The 20,641-nt window shown below is 39.4% G+C and overlaps 3 protein-coding genes across 4 annotated transcripts; 1 reads left to right on the forward strand and 2 right to left on the reverse strand.

Moving 5' to 3' along the window:
• Positions 1 to 3,360: 3,360 nt before the first annotated feature.
• LOC124633226 lies at positions 3,361 to 4,280 on the reverse strand. The gene is made up of 2 exons (XM_047168399.1): positions 4,077 to 4,280; positions 3,361 to 3,732 (listed from the first exon to the last, which is right to left on the reverse strand). The coding sequence occupies exons 1-2, from the start codon at positions 4,177 to 4,179 to the stop codon at positions 3,542 to 3,544; spliced, it is 294 nt and encodes a 97-aa protein (XP_047024355.1). The 5' UTR covers positions 4,180 to 4,280; the 3' UTR covers positions 3,361 to 3,541.
• Positions 4,281 to 11,270: 6,990 nt separating this feature from the next.
• On the reverse strand, positions 11,271 to 15,541 carry LOC124633249 (luc7-like protein 3). Of its 2 annotated transcripts, XM_047168422.1 has the most exons (9): positions 15,248 to 15,541; positions 14,541 to 14,736; positions 14,313 to 14,410; positions 14,075 to 14,226; positions 13,786 to 13,923; positions 13,290 to 13,637; positions 13,101 to 13,210; positions 12,902 to 12,985; positions 11,271 to 11,752 (listed from the first exon to the last, which is right to left on the reverse strand). In XM_047168422.1, the coding sequence occupies exons 1-8, from the start codon at positions 15,350 to 15,352 to the stop codon at positions 12,939 to 12,941; spliced, it is 1,194 nt and encodes a 397-aa protein (XP_047024378.1). In that variant the 5' UTR covers positions 15,353 to 15,541; the 3' UTR covers positions 11,271 to 11,752; positions 12,902 to 12,938. The 2 variants fall into 2 exon arrangements, with proteins under 2 accessions (XP_047024378.1, XP_047024377.1); XM_047168421.1 differs by having other exon boundaries at positions 11,271 to 12,985.
• A 441-nt stretch (positions 15,542 to 15,982) lies between these two features.
• On the forward strand, positions 15,983 to 17,130 carry LOC124633053 (charged multivesicular body protein 6-A). The gene is made up of 2 exons (XM_047168147.1): positions 15,983 to 16,453; positions 16,747 to 17,130. The coding sequence occupies exons 1-2, from the start codon at positions 16,151 to 16,153 to the stop codon at positions 17,062 to 17,064; spliced, it is 621 nt and encodes a 206-aa protein (XP_047024103.1). The 5' UTR covers positions 15,983 to 16,150; the 3' UTR covers positions 17,065 to 17,130.
• Positions 17,131 to 20,641: the final 3,511 nt, after the last annotated feature.

Here is a 20,641-nt window from a genome sequence, read left to right on the forward strand (position 1 = left end):
CAGAACTTTCGTAAGTAATTACTCTTGTCGTCTCGGAATGAATGCATTCGGTCCAGTTAGTGTTTCTACGTGCCACATTGTCCTGCTTATCGGCCTATTTTATTTGGGGTTGAAAGGGACCAGGGCTAATATAACTCTATTACCGGCCTACCTGTAGGTAACCTAATTGTAGATTGAATGGCTTTAGACAAACTGGACTAGGACTGGATTAGATTGCTAGCAGCATTGAAAGGGTATTTCAGATTAGCCAAGAAAAGTTCTGAAGGAACAAAACATAGAGATAAGGTAACCACAATTAGGTATTATTTTCTTTTACATGGGTGGGGAATGTGTTAGTGAAACTCAACTAAAAATACAAAAAATGCTTCCACGTAGGATTAATAGGATATTCCAAAATAGACCTGAAATCTCAATAAATTTAGCAAAACATCATTTACTATTCCCAAACAGCAAAGCTTAACCCTATTTAATATTAATCAATGTTTATACTTAAAGCGCCTAGCATTCAATCTGAGCAATCTTCGCTCTAATTTATCTCAATCCACCTTTTAATTAAGAAAATGTAAACTCATTTTACCATCGTCATTTTCGATTTAGAAAAATATGTCTCGCAAAATTCTCAACTTTACGTTAAATTACGTCTTAATTTTATTACTACTTATCAAGAAACAACAGTCAAAGAAAGACCGAAATAATTTGAGGAGGAAAAATACGTTTTGGCAAATTAATTAAACGTAGCCCCATATTGAGGGCCACGTTATCAGGATAGAATAAAAAAACTCGATTTTTTGGACAGGAAATCTGATCTAATCATCAATTAGCGATCTTAACGTTTTTTTGGTGATTTATTAAGGTTAACTTGCGTTAAATGACGGTTAAATTAAGCGAGATGAGCATCCAAGGCGCCCGCTCCGAGTGTTTAAAATCTTTCCGTAAAATTGAAAAAGATACATATTTCACATAAAAAATATATATTGTTTTAGATTTCCAGAGGAATATTGGTAATGCGTGGATTAGAAGAGTGATCAAAGAGGAAGATCCAACTTTCACTGCGCTATGCTCGATATTCGACTACATATGTATAATACGTGGTCTAAGATGGTCTAAAAACTACAGTACAGTAACTGTAGTTTTTAGATATTAGACAATTGGGTTTATCTGGGGTAACATCAACTCAGCCCATGATAAAAAAAAGAATGTAAGCCGTAAAATAAATGACTAAAAATAGATACTTGGACGAAACGCTATGAAGCATAAACGAGAAGGCAAACGTGATCGGCTAAGCTTGACTGGGCTGCATGCATTACCATAATCCGAGCTATATCGATCTTTCCTGCTTCAAGCCTTTTTAATAGAATTACGTTGAATTCGCTGCGTGCCTCGACTAAAACCGATCGACTAGAAATGTTATTACGTTAACGTGCTAGCTGAAGTGCTCTTTTTTATATTGAATCTAGAAATAGAGGTCTGTTGCAATATGAAACTCCAGTTTTTAGTCTGTATTAAAAAAAATACTATGCTGATTTCATGAATCCCTCGTTTGTTTTTCCGTAGGTACTCTTAATCAAATCAAATCTCCTGCCTTAAATAGTAAGCAATCCCTAAAGCATGCTGCAGAAAAAGGTAACAAACAGCGTAATAAGACCTACCGACACTGTCATTGGAAATGAATAAAAAATTACGAACAGAAAATTCAGTAACCTATTTCGTCATCCCATGAACCGTGAAATCATCGCCCATTGCTGATGAGTAAATCACGCCAAATGGAGGACGCTGTATTTAAACTTTTTTACAAAATAATCCATAATCGCTAATATTGAGTACAGGCCGTCAAAATAAAGGCCGGGGCACATAAAAAGCCTTCGCTTGAGTGTGCGCCACAAAGCGACCTCAGCGAATCGATTGAGCAACAGGTCTGTACCGGGCTTTCACAAACCTTGTATATACGTATACCTAGCGTATGCAGCGGCTTTTCGACGCTGCCTTTGTAAATCATTCGCAAACTCGTTGAATTGTGCATTGTAAATTGAATTCTGCTTCAGTTCACCTTTTAGCGTTAAATAGGGAAATATAAATTGTTTAACTTTATCCTATACTGAAAGCAGCTTCTAGACTCGATGTAGACACGTGCAAAGAGCTTGTTATTTTAAAGCTAGCTTCATCCTAACTACGCTGTATTGCTGAAGCCATCTGAAGCTTAGCGTCGACATTTTTAGCATCGGAAAACGGAAAACCTTAGAATATATTGTGAAATTTTCCTAGAGACTGAAAGCACACATACCAACAGAATGGAAACTTCTTCAACGCTTTTTGACGATGGTAATATGGGGTGATTGGTTTCCTCGAAGGGGCTACTCCACAAAGATTTTCTAGATGAAGGGTGCCGAAAAATCGCTCTATCTAGGAACTATTATCTACATATGTATAAGAATCGTATTAAATTTACATGCAAGACTTAAATACTTAAATACTTTTTCAGATTGTTCAATCTTGCGAGTGGATACCAATGTATTAAGTAGGTAGGTAAGTATATCTATACTTCATCATCATCATCATTGGCCACAGAGCATCTTGGTCAGATGATTGTGGCAGTGCTTGTCTATGCGGTTGTTAGTCCCGCAAGCACTTTCTTTTGTGGCTGAATATCTATACTTAATAGATCAATATACCTAAGTAAGGTACCTAGGTATATTGATTCGGGTAACTACATCGTGCACTCAACAGCACTTACGGTTGAAACTAATGATCATCCCTGGTCGCCATCTATTCGCGCACATTCATTTATCGACAACCCGATATATTGAGGCTATATTTGCGAGGTTCCTGAATCCGCTTAATGACTTGTGCAGTGATTGGCAAAATCTAAAACATACCTACACAAGTTACATGCACAATGAAGTACCTTCAGGTACCACAAATACACATAATTTCGTTTCAATACAATAAAATAAAGAAGTGTCACTATATAGTTCACTGTATAGTGTGACGTCACGCCTATAATTAGTAGACAAAATTGACGATGTTTTTTAGAACCTAAAACGAAAAAAACTGTCTGTAAAAGACTGACTTATTGCGTTTTTAGCCATAACTACTATTAAAAATATTAATCACAATATGCATAAACAATTCAGTGTTTACTTAAATAAATAACCCTAACCATCATGAAAAACCATGAATCAGATTTTAAATGTGTATTCCCAATTTTTATGTAGCTACTGATGCATTACCAAACAAATTAGTAGATATAACTGATTAATTATTTGATTCATAGTTTATATTTTGACAATGCTATTAGATAAGATTGTTTCTGAGATTAGTTGTTATCAGCTATACTATGTAATGTGAATAAAAAGACCTTGCTTATTTAAAAAATCTTATTTATTACATATTTTAGAAAGTATTATAACATTATATAACTCTATGGCAATACATTATACTTAGATTGTAATTGCCATGAATTGTAAATGGAAACAGTTGTTACAGTTTTATTCTGCCTTATTATAAATAAAAAAATGCTCTACTGATTTAAATAGTACGCTATCTATGGCAGCTCCACAGATTGATCAAATTTAATGGCTAGTAAATCTGGTGTTCTTAGCAGTGCTGTGGTCATTTTAAAGGAAGCGGGAGTTTCTAGATCCCGCACTATGATTTCAGAGCCATCAGGATGCCACGCCACAAATACTGCATTTAGTGATGACTTTTCATATGTCACAATACTGCATGGTTTACCTACAAAGGTTTAAAGCAGTATTAGATTGGCGTTTGGCTCTTACTGTACCTAAATGTTAAAATATGTTTCACTCATAAAGAAGTGTAAACCTAATATAACCTAAGATAAAAGGAGAGAGCCTATTTGTTATTCTTGATAAACGTGAAAAATGTGATTGGAGTTTGTTTTTGTTTTAATACATCTATGAATTCAAAATTAATAAAACAGCATCTAATCTTTGATTGGTGTTAAGATATTTTCTTGTGTCTTTCACAATGCAACTACGGGACAAACCATTTACTTTGTGATAAGACCAGCGTATAAACTAATATACTATGCAATACAAATAACAAAGGTTATGTACCGTTTAGTTCACCGAGAGCTTTCAGAAAAAGTTCCCGAAGAGTCGCTGCGGCTTCCTGCTGTTCTTTCAAGTCAATCTCTCCCCCTTCAGCGGCATCAATCATGGTGAAGTTTTAAAAAGAATACTTTTGAAATTCTTAATTTCTAAGAAAGTTTTGACTGTGTTTACAAAACATTGCAATTTGACATTATTGACATTGACAGTTCATCGTATTGTATTGCCATAGAATATACAAAAGGTTGCTACTATAAAATAAATATAAGGAAAACATTTTTATTTATATTGTATTTTCTTACTGTGTGTATAATTTCTTTCATGTGCGCTCTGTTCACAAACAGCTTGTCTTTCGACATAGACCTCCCCTTCCCGTCTTTCGAAACTCAGATCCCGTTCAGGACCAAAGACGAAACTACCGTAGCGAACATTGATGCGCACCCACATCCCTAAATATAATTTCAACCATGTAATTTTGTATTCCTTTTATGTACATATTTACATGACGTAAAAATAAACTTATTTATACATATATACATCATCATCAGCCTATCGCAGTCCACTGCTGGACATAGGCCTCTCCAAGTGCACGCCACTGAGATCGATTTTCGGCTTCTCGCATCCAGCTCCTGCCAGCCGTCTTGCGCAAGTCATCACTCCACCGTGCCTGAGGACGTCCTACACTACGTTTGCCGAGGCGCGGTCTCCACTCTAGAACTCGTTTACCCCAACGGTTATCGGTTCTTCGGCTAATATGGCCAGCCCACTGCCACTTCAGCTTGCTGATTCGATAGGCTATGTCGATGACCTTGGTTCTCTGACGGATTACCTCATTTCTGATGCGATCCCTCAGAGAAACGCCGAGCATAGCCCTTTCCATAGCCCGCTGAGCGACTTTAAACTTGTGGACCAGCCGTACCGTCAGTGTCCACGTTTCGGCTCCGTAAGTCATGACAGGTAGGACGCACTGATTAAAGACTTTTGTCTTTAGGCACTGTGGGATCGACGATGTTAGGACTCGACGTAGCTTCCCAAATGCAGCCCAACCCAACTGAATTCTCCTATTCACCTCGTCCTCAAAGTTGTTTCTACCTAACTGCAATGTCTGCCCGAGGTATACATATTTCCGAACAACTTCGAGAACGGCGCCGTGTATCGCAATCGGTTCCGGTAGAACATGTTCATTGAACATGACCTTGGTTTTGTCCAAGTTCATCCGTAGGCCGATGCGTAGAGAAGATTCAGCCAGGTCGTTCAGCATCTGTTGTAGGTCCTGCAGCGTTTCCGCCATGATGACGATATCGTCAGCAAATCGCAAGTGAGAGATGTGTTCGCCATTGATGTTGATGCCGCGTCCTTTCCAGTTCAGCGTTTTGAACATATCCTCCATTGCATTAGTGAACAGTTTCGGGGAAATAACATCCCCTTGTCTCACTCCTCGATGCAACGGTATGGGCCTTGTTTGCTGATTCTGTACTTGGACGGACATTGTAGCGGCTTCGTAGAGACATCTCATCACTTGGATGTATCGCCAATCTACTTGACAACGCTGCAGGGACTCCAGAACAGACCAGATTTCAACCGAGTCAAAGGCCTTCTCATAGTCCACAAATGCTAGACACAGGGGCTGATTATACTCTTCGGTCTTCTGTATAATCTGCCGCACTGTGTGGATGTGGTCTATAGTGCCGTATCCGCTCCGAAACCCAGCCTGCTCCGGTGGTTGGAATTCGTCGAGTCTTCGCGCAAGTCGGTTCGTGATCACTCTTGAGAACAGCTTATACAAGCTGTTGATTTGCATCCGTGCCATATTCAAGGAGGTAATTATGCTAATGATTCTCGACCCAAATCAATAAAAAAATTGGTACGTATTTTTTTTTCATTAATTTTTTTTCGGAATTCCGTAAATGTCATCTAGCCTTATTTAAACTTGGCGCGAACGTTACTGGCGTTAAAAACGTGCTGCACCCTCACACAAACGCAAACACAAAGCATACGCAACGATCACTCATAAATTTCATTCATAAAATTGGATTACTTCGGAAATACCACGACATTACAATGACAAAAAACGCAGTGCATATTAGTTATTTCCCATCTACTGTAATTCCAATCGATTATTTACGTATTGTATGTTCTCCTCCTGAACTATGGCACAAATGCAAATCAACACCTTGTATACGTGGCTTAGGAGGGAAATGGGTCGATAGTTCTTCAACTGGGTTTTGTCTCCCTTTTTGAAGAACAGGACGACAACACTCCTACTCCACGCCTCTGGAGTTCTCCCTTCAAACAGGACGGCATTAAAAAGCTTCTGGAGCTCCCCCAGTACGGGCTTACCTCCTGCTTTTAAAAGCTCTGTTGTAATGCCATCCTCGCCAGGGGCTTTTCCATTTTTGAGCTGTCTCAGAGCGATCTCGATTTCGCCACTGCTGACTTCTGGCAGGTCTTCGGTGAAATGGCGTGTTAATGTGGCTCTAGAATCCTCATTTCCGGGATCAGGTCGAGATGCATGCGATGCGTATAACCGGCCATAGAAATTTTCCACTTCCGAAAGGACTGCCGGCACCGAAGAAACGACTTCTCCACTTGTTGCGGTCAGCTTCGTCAAGTGGCTTCTTCCAAGAGATTGTACGAACACCTTTGACCCCCGATTCAGCTCAATTGCTCTTTCAATGTCAAGAGTATTGGAGCACCGGAGGTCGCGTCGTACGTGCTTGTTGATCTCTTGGTTTAGAGCCCGCTTAGCTGACGAAGTGACAGGCGGGTTTTCACGTCGTTTCTTCATAAGCCCTAATGTCTCTTCCGAAAGCTTCGATTTCTTGCCCTTACGCTGCATGTTACAGAATCTCGAACCTTCCTCCCTGAGGATCCGAACCACATATTCGTGGTTCTGGTTAACGTCTGTTGTGGTTTCCACGGCGGCAAATCGGTTCTCCAGATTTGACTGGAACGTTTCGGATCCTGTCATGGTTTGGAGCAGTGTTGGTCGGAGCCTGGCCTTCATCAGACGGAAACGTTCGGCCTTGAAGTTGATATTCAGAGAGCCTCGGACAAGTCGGTGATCGCTACCGGTATTAAACCTATTGATCACGGAGACGTCTCTGAATATGTGCTTCTTGTTCGTCATGATGAAGTCAATCTCAATTTTAGTCATAGTGTCGGGGCTTTGCCACGTCCACTTCCTTTGGGGCTGCTTTTTGAAAAAGGAGTTCATCAAAAAGAGCCCCTCGCGTTCAAGGAAGTTGACGAGCATTTGCCCCCTATGATTCCTGCTTCCAAATCCATGGGATCCTACTGCCGATTCGCCGCAAATCTGTACTCCCACTTTAGCGTTAAAGTCCCCCATGACAACGGTGTAATGGGTCTTTGTAGTGAAGTGGAGGGCCCTTGATATATCATCAAACATATCCTCCACTTCATCGTCTGAATGTGTCGAGGTCGGTGCGTACACTTGCACTACCTTGAGGCTATACCTGTCGGTGAGCTTTATGATAAGGTACGCTACCCTGTTCGACACACTAGACACCTCCACAACGTTATCAGCTAGGGACTTATTAACCAGAAACCCAACGCCACCTTGGGATTGTTGGTCTCCCTCTCGGAAGTACATTAGGTGACCTGATTCGAGGGTTATGGTGTCCTCCCCCTCTCTTCGAACTTCACATAACCCTAATATGTGCCACCTAATCTTCCCAAGTTCCACCTCGAGTTGCGCCAGATGCGAGTCAAGCCGTAGCGTGCGGCCGTTGTACGTCGCAAGAGTCAGTTGTGTTTGGTGGCCTCCCGTAACCCGGAGATTCTTCGCACCCCCTGTCCCACCGTAACCACGGTCGCCACCGTGACCGGGAATAGCGGGACTGCCGGGAACTAGGGGCCGTGGCTTTTTTGTTCTGCACATTAGAGGAATATAGCCTACTGCTATCACGCTGGCCAGACGGGTTGATAGAGGGTTTTTTTCCGAGTTTTCCTTCTCTCGCACTGGTGTTCGGTGCAATTTTCTCCATTAGTCGACTTCTACGACACCCACTGGAAGAAGGGGGTAGCGACATGTGTATTCTTAAGCCGTCGCTACACGGCTATATACATATACATATATACAACTAAAAACAATTATAAAATGGCATCAAAAACTCCTCATGGCTGCCCACCGGGAGTGTACCCAAGAGGCTGGCAGCATTGCCACGTTGGATGGTGCAATGCTTAATTTTTGACCAAAATAAAAGCCTTTGGGTACTTGAAGTGTCAGCAAGTCACTTTGCCAGATCTTTAAAAAGCAGATGAGCACTTGGACCCCACGGCCCGAGGGTTTCAACCCCAAACGGCTCAAAGATATAGTTACCAACCAGGCTGCTATATTTGCGCCGTTTGAGGTTCTCTGTAGCCGCAGCAGCGGAACCAGCACATCGCGCCGAGCTAGGAAGGTGGGATGGTGCAAGAGTATCGACACAGGTCGCGTCCCATAATAAAGACCTACCCATCTTCCACGGGAATAACGACATACCGTCTGGTCTCTTGCCATCGTCGCGTGCCAGACCACTGGGTTCTAATATGGCTGGAACGCCTATGGCAACAAGAGCGCGACGGATTATGTCATTGATATTCGCATGCCGTGCAAATCGTCCCGCGCTGCGGCTGCACGACTGCCGTGGTGTCCAAGGCTGTTGACAGCTTCACCACAGTGACAGCGGTGAGGAGAGCAGCACGGAGCACCCAAACGCAAGCAAACAGCAAGCCGGAAAGTGGTGTCGTCAAACAATGTGCCTATGTTTGACGACGGAAGTGCCAGAAGCCATAGACCCGACTCCCATTCGCCCACAGCCAGAAGGCGCGCTCGCTCTGCAGAAGAAATTGACGTATTTATCAGATTATTCCGTATAACTCTGCAGAGCGGCTCATCCCACTGTCTCTGGGAGGACGGGTTGACGGGTATTCGGGCAAGTGATTTTCCAAGCCTCTACAGCCTCAGTCAGACATGGTACCTCGGAATTGGCCAGTGTGATAGGAAGAATTTTCCTGGTCAATTCCTCAGTACCATGGACGGAGGATATAAAGGCCACATCATTCATCCCTAAATTACTTATGACGTCATTTTTTGGAGTAGGTACCTAACCTCTCCAATGTGTACCTACTCCTCCTACTATGTACTTATTTCCTTACACTCCGTTCTTTTTACTTTCACTCTGTACTGCTGCTTATACTTCCCTCATTTACTTTATATAACAAGCTTCTAACGTATGTTCTCTCCTTCCTTATATTCTTTCAGAGTTTTTGTATGTATACCTCCTTATAAGTATGTGTCCCTACTTCCTAAATGTCCCCATGTAGGCTAGGTACACTCTTAACACTTTCGCTGCCCAGCTCACCTATGCAATTCCTATCCACATGCCCAAAAATATTTTGCATAATTACATAACAACCCGGTATTCGAGTCCAACAGCGCAATTGTATCGGAACGGGATCCTTATGCCCGAAAACCCGGCGTCCGGGTTCACTTAAGCCCCGCCCACCGAGCGTAGGGCTACCCAAAATAATTTACTAGAATATAATTATTGTGCATTTTTGATCAGAATAAAGAAAATAAATCCCGTCTTGTTATTTAATTTATTATGTTGTTAAAGAGACTATTTTTTTTAATTTTAACGTACATTATGTTAGAACAGATTTACTTAATATGATTTATCTACATGTTTCTGTAAGCTTTTTTTTAAATCAATACAACGCCGACGTGCTTTGTTTTAACACCTGCATAGGATAACAAAGAAAATAAGTATCTAGTTTTTAGTTTAAATACTCGTAATCTCAAAAAACATGCCGACGCGCTTTGTTTGTCATTTTACGGGCCAGAGATAAAGAACCATAAATCTCGTTATTGCACAAAAGGCGATAGATGCACTTTTGTTTTAACTTTAAAAAAAGTTTTCGGCAAACGATTAATGCTAGGGCCGCACTCATCGCGATAACATTCGGGCGATAAACTTCGTCTTCGGGCTACGGCGAATCTTGGTGGCCACATATAATAGACGAAGTTTATCGCTCAAATGTTATCGCGATGTACAAACGCAAAAACAACAATCCTCAACCAAGCGTCATAGCAGAGATCTTTTCTTTTATGGCCAGTTTCTAATGGGTTCCACAATATCGGCTCAGTCTCATAATTCGCAATGAATTCTAAAATTTTTTCGTTGCTCCAATCCATGTTCGTTCAGCACTGTAGTGAAAACTATAGAGAAAATACTAGCGTTGAAAACACGTCCGCTTGGCCGATGCGTACGGGCCGACTGAAGTGTGGCCGCGCACCGCGAAGTTCATCGCAATAAAACCCTTTGATCTGCGAGAGTTTACCGACAGCGAAGCGATAAGCCCGAAGCTTCGCCCGAAGTGCCGAAGGGTTCGCGAATACTTGGCTACACATATCGCGATAACGTGAATATTCGGGTTATCGCGATGAGTGCGGCCGTAGCATAAAGGTCTTACTCAGGTAAAAACTTAACCCTTCTTTGCTGCTAAAAGTAGGTACGTATTTACAAAATAATTTAAGCTCATTCGGTATCTGTTTGCACTTCCGGCTAAACCTATATCGAATACTCTCTCCCGTGTTACGTTTGTTTGTGATCGACTATTGGCTTTTCTACCGGACTTCTGTGTTATTACTTTTGTGTTTGACTATTGGCTTTCCTACTGGACTTCGATTGCCTTACGTTTGAAACCTAGGCACTGTTTACTGGATTTGATTTAAGCCTGCAAATCGGTTGTGCGTTAAGTGTCTTACTGTGAACTGAAATGATGGCATATAACATTGATGAAGTGATTTACGTTTTCTAATCCGTTATAAACTAAAGCGATGTTTTTTCAATTGATTTCATTTATTTACTTTTGACAACCCTTACAGCTTACTTAGCTATGGACTCGCTATTCGGGTCCTGGGCATGAGCACATGCATCTATAGCTACACATAGCGACGACTCGGTATTCGGGTTGCGGGCATAAGGAATAAACTATGGTTCGACTCGAATGTGTGCATCGAAAGTGTTAAATCGAGTCTTCAGATGACTGAACATTTGTTTCTTTCATCTCACAAGAAGTCTTCTTACTTTTCGCAAACTGTCGCCAATTCATTTTTATGTCAGTACAGGACCTTTTTCTACTGCTCGTAGAATATTGTTGGGGATAGAGGTATTCTTCAAAATAAAACTAAAGTTTTTAAATTCATGGTTTATTCCTTCAAGACATACGCTATCAGCTCAATCCCAAACATACACAATTAAATGTTAACATTTTTACGATAAAGATAAAAAATAATTTGATAAATACCTGAATGACTCCTCAGAGGAAACTGGTTTACAGAAAAGAACAGTGACCTTCCTAAAGATCGAATATCAGTGGTGTCTACACTGTTACAAACATTTAATATCTATTCGTAAATTATATCAAGTCCGTTGTAACGCGGGACTTTGGGCTACATGCATTTTATAAACCAATACTTTTGGTGCTAACATTGAAATTCTTAATATTACGTGTGACTATTCTATGTCACCTCGAAACCGATGGCCGAATGTAGAATTTTCCGGAACAGCGTCGCGCCTCGCCTCTTCTGTACGGGTGCTTAATTTCAAAAGTACCTCTTTGACAGTGATGGTGGTTGCAGCGCGATCCGGAGTTCTTCGTCTATGGCTTTCCAACTGAAAAGTCCATGGAGCAAGCTAGTAACGGGTACTTAGCAGCAGGATAATGCGGAACTGACTTGTCAATAATATTTTTTTATAGTAAAATCACAGTTGGTCTTAATAATAATTTAATAAATGCTAGACAGTCATTGACAATTCATTTCCTTGTGGATGTCGGGGTTCAGGTTAATTGATTGCATGACATAAAGTTTTTCAATGTAATTAAGTGCACTTGGAAAGATTAAACCAATGTCAAGGAAAATGTAAGAATTTAGACAAAATAAAACTTGATGTCTCGCGTAACATTATTCGGGTACCTGGAAATACACAGTAGATGATGTGATAACAGCATCCATGTGATACAAAGAGCACCAATGTGTAAGCTCCGTAAAGTCTTCGTAACATGGCATTGAATGTGTTTGCAATGCAACGACAATAAGAAATAATTTAAAACTTTACATTTAATCAATTGCTTTTACATGACCTAATATCACAGACACGATATCAAAATAAAAACATTTCATTACTAATGACATTTACATCTCCCCATCAAAAGCCTTTATCAGAAGAACGCATAGCCTAACAAATACCTGGCAAGTGCGATCGGCACGAGTCGACTGGCGACAAATGACGACGGCGAAACATAACATGGTGAAATACCTCAAAACGACGTCGAGGCGTACTGCTCGTCTGAAGGGATCATATTGGAAGATCGCTATCGTACTCTTAACACACAACTGATGCATTCGTTGTGATAGACAAATGTACAGCGATCAACAAATAAGTCTTCTCCCTTGTTGGCTCTCGGCAACTATTCAAAATTCCAATCAAATACCTGCCAAGTCCGTCGGTGTGACGACAACTATCGAATCGAGAGTGCAATGGGTGTCATTACTCCCCATTATGTTTGCCATATACCGAAGTAATATTTTGGTATGCTACATATAAGCTGTAAAACAACAGTGTTCACTTTATTACTTTTAATTTTCTCATCTTTCGGGGAGAGGGTTGAGTAGTGTCAGTGTGGGTTAACATTGAGATCAGAATGATGGTTAACTGTCGTCAAGTAGTAGTGAATGAGAATGGGGTAGTGTACATTGTAGCGGGTACCTGGACGTTTCGCTTTGGTAGGGTAGGGAGTGTAGCGAGTCGCTGTATACTTACCGATTTCAGGCGCATTTGTGATACCTCAGACATTTTGCTAGTGGCGGTCGCGGGAACGTCGCCGCGAGCGCTCGTGAGGTGATCCTACAACAATAAAATAACTAAGATTTCTGTGTAGGTAGGGGACTCATTTTGGTGTATTGCTATTTCTGTGTATGCAGATACTGGTCAAACATTTTTAGTGCAAAACAATACTAACTTCGGTCCTTGCGGTGTTTGCGGTCACGTTCCCTGTCTCGCTCCTTATCACGATCTCGCTCGCGCTCCCGCTCCCGGTCCTCGTGGCGGTTGGTCTTCTCACGACTCGTCCTGTTTAACCCATCATTAGTTCCCGATACAAGTGGTCATAAAATTACAAAATTATTTCTCCTGTGCATTCAAAACATACCTATGACGATCCCGTTGTTCCCTATCTTTCTCACGCTCCTTATCCCTATCCCGTTCCCTCTCCTTATCCTTGGGCTCCTTTTCGCGTTCTTTCTTATCATTGTCCCTTTCCCGGTCGCGATCGGATCGCTCGCTGCGGTCCCCGCGGTCGCTTCCTCTCTCACTCCTGTCCCTATCGCGCTCCCGGTCGCGTTCCATACGCTCCCGGTCGCGTCGGTCGGAGCCGAGGCCGCCGCTACGAGCACTGCGCTCCTTTTCTCTCTCTTCTCGACGTTTTCGCTCTTTCTCTTGTTGTTCCTTCTCGCGTGCCTCGTTCATTTCTTCGTAGGCTTGCCGCAGTTTGAAGTAGCTGTAACACGAATGGGTAAAAAAGTAAGAAAAACAGTCATAATGTAGCTATCTCCTTGAGATAAAAAGTTATTTAAAATTTATAAAGTGTATAAATATACAACATCTCTTAACCAAAAGTTGTTTTTCCACTTATTTATCCATCTCACCCGACATGTTGTTTCCCAGACAGATGGTCGTCGATGCGCTGTTGTGCGTCACCGACGATCAAGAACGCGCCGCACACTGGACACACTTCCATCTGCTTCTCCTGTGCTGCTGCTAACTCAGCCGTCATCGACCAGTGACTGGAAAATAACAAGAGTAAAAAATTTAGAAGTTAAGTTGTGTACTTATTCTCCATCTCCATTTTAGTTTGCCATTATATTGTGCAAAAATAGGTCTGTAAAAATATTAAAGAAATAAATTGATTGAATTGAAGTAGGAACAGAAGTATACCTGTTCTCTTGTTGTTTCAATAGTTGTTCTTTTTCTTCTTTCAATCTATCACAGAGTTTCATAAGGCCTTGTGCTTGTTCGACATCACCACGCGTTCCGGCTTCCTCTGCTTCTTGTACTAATGATGTTATCTTCTCTGATAGCAATTGAACCTGATGATGTAAACACGAAAAAGAAGCAAAAAAAAATAATTCCATGAAGAATTGAAAACCGAATGTAAGGATAGAAAGGTTCCTACCTGTTCCTGGTTTTTCTCAGTCTGTGCTTGAGTCATGGGTGGACCATCAGGTTTCGAGTTCATTAACTCTAACCTTTGTTTACCCTTTTGGATTTTTCCTGAAAAGAAAAAAAATTATCACTGTTATACAATGAAATCCAAAGTGAGAGGCCATAAGGCAGATTTGAGAAATCAATTGTGAGTGATTGGTTTGTTATTGAAAGAAGTGTGGTTGTTAAAAGTACTTACGTTCAACATCGTTGATCATGTGACGGCAGAAACGTAAGAACTCTTCCACGTATTGTGCCTTCTTGTACGAGGACTCTGCCTTCTCAAACAGCTCTTTGACTTCATCGTCATGAACTTTCGGACAGGCACCAAGATCTGCTCTGGTGTTTACAAACAAATCATGTGGACAGAACTTCACCATGTAATATTTGCAGTACTGGAAAAGGAGAGTTTTCATTATTCATTTTTTTAGGAGCTTATGAGTACAATCTACTACTAGCATTGTTGCATTTACTGTAGCCAATTACAATTTATATGGATTTAATAATGCTATAAACAAGTGAAAAGAACATTTACCATGCTCTCTAAAATTATAGATAACCCAATAAGGTGACCCATTTTCGATAGGTTTGTTATGAAATATCTCATGTAATAATGCCGAAAGGGTATAAAACTATGAGAATGACCTACAGCAACAAATTAATTAGTCTTCAAAGGAAATATGTGTTGAAGTATAACACAAACTTCTAAAACATTCACTTAACTTTTCCCTTAATAAATAAAGCGAAATAATACGAAACCAACCAACCAACCAAATCTACCGTATCGTGTTCATACTCTTATACATTTTTTATCGACTTGTCAAAACGTTATCGAGCGGCGTACCGCGTACCTAACATTTTAAAATCAATGTGTGAGATAACTTGGAAAGTTAAATAAAAACGTACCTCGGGATCCTCCCAATTCGGCTTTTTGATTTTTTCATTCGGATTTGTATTCCGATGTCTGCCCATCAATTCATCAAGCAGCTGAGCTGCCGCCAGCACCGCCATTGTGGCAACCTAAATAACTAGAAGACTAAATTAACAGTAAATCTAACAACACACTTTATTGATAATGCATACAATTGTACACTTGATAAAATTATTTAAATTTTAAGATTTTTACAACGAAATGACAAAACAATCTTGCCCTTCAACAGCGCATGCAACGCAAAATGACCGAATGAAATGAATGAATGAACGACTGAACGATAGTTGAAATCTGAAATCACTAATTTTTTTTTGTATTCCACAGAAAAGAAAACATTGAAATTACCAGAGATTATATAGCAGTTATCGAAAATTGCTTGCTGTCAGTTTACATGTTTGTTGTGTAGGTATAACAGTTATCTCTTCGTTCTATCTTATTAAATTACTAGCCGATTTTCCACGGCTTCATCCGCGTGTCCTGCTAACTACTACTATATTTTGTCTTCAACAATACGAACAAAATATTAAGTATCCACGCCTAAGCTCCTTGCAAGTGCCTAATACTATGCTTTATCTAAATTCTAGGTGGCGCCTAAGTTCAATGATGGTCCAAAATAGTAAATTGGACCACCCCCTGTTGAGTACTAAAGTTGCATTCAGTTTTTTTCTCCAAATTTTTTTTAGTCCGTACCACACAGGTACTTACGTACTGTCAAAGTCAGTTCTGTCATCCGTCACTGTCATATTGATACGAATTTAATTGAAGGTGTTTGTTTAGCAAGAGATAAAATAAAATTATAATTAAAAAAGTCGAGTTCCTAGTTTTAGGTAGACAACAAATTAGGTTTTATATATGCCTAGCATTTAAGCATCGGAACAATGGGTTCTTTATTCGGTAAGCATAAAAAACCTGCAAGCAGAGTGACTGAACAAGATAAGGCTGTTCTTCAGTTAAAGCAACAGAGAGATAAGTTAAAACAATATCAGAAGAAAATAGAACTCAATCTCGAGAGAGATAGGCAATTAGCTAAGAAACTTTTAGATGAAGGAAAACGTGATAGAGCAAAATTGCTTTTGAGAAAGAAGAAATATCAAGAGAAACTGTTACAAAATACTGATAATCAATTGGAAAAATTAGAACAGCTTACTCATGATTTGGAATTCGCACAAGTTGAAGTCCAGGTATGTATTGTGTATGACATAGAAATCCATATTTAACAAAAACATTAAGTAAATAATCCATACCATCTATGTGGTATGGAGTAGTTTCCTCTCAAACATGACTTGTTAGAATAGTTAATTTATTATAAATTCAAAAGCAGTAATTTATTTAATTATAAGTTCTATGCACTGCCAAAAACAATGCCATATTAAAATGACACTCAGTTCTATAATGATAAAGATTATTTTATGAGGCGGAAGATTAGAACAAAGACTTATTTCACATCCATTTTTAATATTGATATTCTTTTTAGGTTCTGGATGGCTTGAGAGTTGGAAATGAAGCACTGAAAAAGGTGAACGAAATCCTAAATATTGATGAAATTGAAAAGATTTTGGATGAAACTAGGGAAGGCATAGAGAAGCAGAAGGAGATAGATGAACTTATTTCTGGACAACTGACTGAAGAGGATGATGATGCAGTTGAAGCTGAACTGGAGGCCATACTGGATGTGGGAGACCAGCTCCCAGATGTGCCCACAGAGGACTTGCCTGAAGTTGCAAAAGAAAGAGAACCAGAAAAACCTCAGAGAGTCAAGAAGACTCCAGTGAAAATAGCTGCGGAGGCCTAAGTCAACCTGTGCATTATGTACATAAGCTTTAATATATAATATATTTTTGAATCAGTCCACTTTTAATAGATTTTTCATTTAAAGTTACTGTAAATACAAAATATTTTAATTTAATAATGTAAGGAAACTGGTTATTTTACAAAATGTGCATATTATAATAATTGAATATTAAATTAAGCTTGTTTTATTTACTAACAGGTTCTGTTTTGCCTACATACCAGGGACAATTTTCCAACCCTAGTAAATATAGCCTATTCTCAATAATGTGGCTTCATGTTTATATGGGTACATATGTACTATCAAAATTGAGCAGATATAGGTATCCCAGAGGTCATAAAATAATGTGAAAGTCAGTTTATCACACTTTCACTCTAAAAATGGCTGAACTGATTAAGTTGGGTATAGATTGATGTTTTGATATAGAGTATAGAGAACGTCGTGCGCGCGGTACCACTTATATTTTGTCCAGCTAACGGTTGCATGATACTACTCTGAGAAAAAACTTAATAGTAGGGGAGCCCAAGCGGGGATTTCGGGATTTACTAAAGCGCGGCAGATTAATATACAGGGGGATACCTTGTACCCGGTTAAATACCTCCACAAAACATGAGGCCCATATATAAGGCCGCCCGTTAAGGATACAGGATCAGATTAGTAAAAAAAAATTGACCATCAGAAATTCTCGAGCGCGTCAGATTAAGGTAGGGTAAGTTAATTACATCCTAAAAAGTGTATATTCCACTAATCTGACAATTTGAGGGTGACGTAAAAAAAGGGGAGGGCAACAAAGTTGTAAAAAAAAACGTCATCTCGACATTCTCGAGCGTAGCTAAATTTTTTTTTATATTTAAGGAAATAATTCAAGAATAATGAAAAATATATAATCTGACGATTTCCGCAAGCCGAAATAACAAAAATTCGTCGATAAAGTTAAATGCGTGCAGCTGCGTGTCCGTGATGCCTACATTTCCTTCTCCGCGTTTGTTGGGAATCAAACCCAACATACCTTCGGCAAAGGTTATAGCGGCCGCCTACTCGCTTCTGAGTCATCGTGGCGAGCGGCGCAGCGGCGAGCGGTGCATCGAGGGGGGCGCCGGGCGAGAGGGGCATAGACCAGTCTTGCGCTCACGGACACCACCGACGACGGTCGGCATTCGTTCATACATTACATTATAGTTCGGCCATTCAGAGAATGCGTTCCTGACACGTCGCGATTGAACTGACGACGTAACTTTGCAATGGCGTTGCAGTTACGATAAAAATATTTTTGCTGGTTGTTTACCGTTTTAACAATTGAGGAGCATTAAAACAACATTATTATATCAATAATCAATGAATGTTATTACGTCGTCAGTTCAATCGCGACGTGTCAGGAACGCATTCTCTGAATGGCCGAACTATAATTGTTTGTCCTTGATTATTTGTCTATGCAACAGTTTCATTTTACATATTTAAAAATCTATAGCCGCTTCCCCCACCGATGTAAAGGTATATATCATATAACATTTTTTTCTTCTTATCATCTAAGCTTTGCATCCCAATAGGTCTCTACGACGCTCGAGTAAATCCCCATTTAGCCTCGTGGGCTCCCCTACTATAACAGTCGATGGCGGATTACAGAGTACCCTCCTATAAATAAGCATTGGTCCTGCGTAAGCATTCAAGGAATATAATGTATAAATATGTAGCGTTAGCATCGCAGGTGTGCAATGCAAACACCACGCTGCTGCAGGCAGATGTATAATTTCAGTACATTAAAAAGTAGGGCTGACGATTCTAATCGCGAAGTCGTTGCGCATGTTTTCTCGGCGATGCTACTTGGCGATGTTATTTTGCGTCTTCATGCATGGGCTGAAACCATAGAGCAGATTTGGCTGAAACGTAAGTGGGCAAGAGATTGAAATCGTCAAAAAAAGACAAAATTAGTTTCATTTTTTAATCTCATTCATATCAAATTACTGAACATAATTTAGATTTTAGTACATACTAATGTGTCTAAGGATTTAAATTTCCTATAAAATATAAATTAGCGTGGCACCATTGAAGATAAGTTACTCTTTGGCGTTGATATAAATTATCTCAATGATTCATCGCACCTTATAATGAAACTCTTTCTACAACATACGATTCTGAATCGTATATTCCCAGCTTTCCATAAGATAACAGTTATCAATCCAGCCAAATATTAACATAAATGATATTTATTAGTCTTAACTTTGCTACCAAATACATCTATGTAATTAGAGCTAACTATTTACAGGTAAATACAGGCTATATTATAATATTTATTACAAGCGGCGTGTTTACAATAACCACGGAAGTGATTATAACACCACTTCGCGTGCCCGTAGTTGCACTAAGCTAAGCGATACAATCACCATATTACTTCTATACACATTCTTATAAAAAAACGTTATAACAGATTTATCACACTTGTACTGTACAACATGGCAAAGAATAATTATTACCTAAGCTGGACACATTTAATATTTTCATATTGGCCATATCCATTGCAAATCATTGCCTGCAAAATAATAAGTTATCATGATTAGTCAGTTCATATAAACAAAAGTGCATATAAAAACTTGGGAAGCTGCAAGAGGGTTAGCATTTACTGTAATTTATACTCTCGCCTCGATCTCTGGTCCCTGATTCGTAATTCGAGTAACCAACTTTAATAATTATTTATAAACATTATTACACATGATGCATAAAAACCCCACCTGGGGAAGTAACTAAGAGCTGCTACTTTAGGTAATGAACTGAATAGAACATCACGAGTATGTTAAGTATGTTTCCTGCACATAATATTCCATAGCTTTTGGTATGATCAATCAAATAGGAATGTAACTATTTTCATAACTTGTAAGTTAATTACGATTTTGAAAACTCATGACGTAATAGGCATAATTATTCAAAGGAAGCTAGTATCTATTATGTGCCTTTCCATTAAATCAAATATGGATCTGGTAACCACTAAAATCTAACAAATTAAAATTAATTAAGATGCGTACCAGTTGTGATATTAAAATTATTGACTGAAAAATGTATTTGCCTAAGATTAAGTATGAAAATTTAATAAAACATTAAAATAAGTATACTATGTTGCACTACATTGATTTAAATAACAAGTGGGATTCAAAAATACTTCAAAATCTATTTAAACATGGCTGTATATATAATTAGTAACTGTGAAGTATGAATATAACATAACATTATTTTTACATGGCTCTAGTTCTATAATATACAAAATATATATTTTCTATATATATGTTTTTGCGTTGGACATAAATATAATACTCAAGTCTAAACTCTTTTGTATTTGAAAGTCTCTCTTATCACTATAGACGTTATAATGGCTAATGATTATGCACCAAAATAACTACACAGTTGCGGTTAAAAATCAACCAAACTCAATATCACGTAATGTCAATTTGGAAGTCGTCAACAAGTTCATTTGACACTCGAAGTTGGGGCTCTCACTGTCCTTTGTACAGTACACGTCAAATACCATTACCTAATCATACTCATGCAGGCGGAATGAAAAACGTGCCAGGCAGGCGACTGGTAAGTTGTC

The sequence above is a fragment of the Helicoverpa zea genome, chromosome 9, assembly GCF_022581195.2.
Source record: "Helicoverpa zea isolate HzStark_Cry1AcR chromosome 9, ilHelZeax1.1, whole genome shotgun sequence".
Classification (NCBI taxonomy): domain Eukaryota; kingdom Metazoa; phylum Arthropoda; class Insecta; order Lepidoptera; family Noctuidae; genus Helicoverpa; species Helicoverpa zea.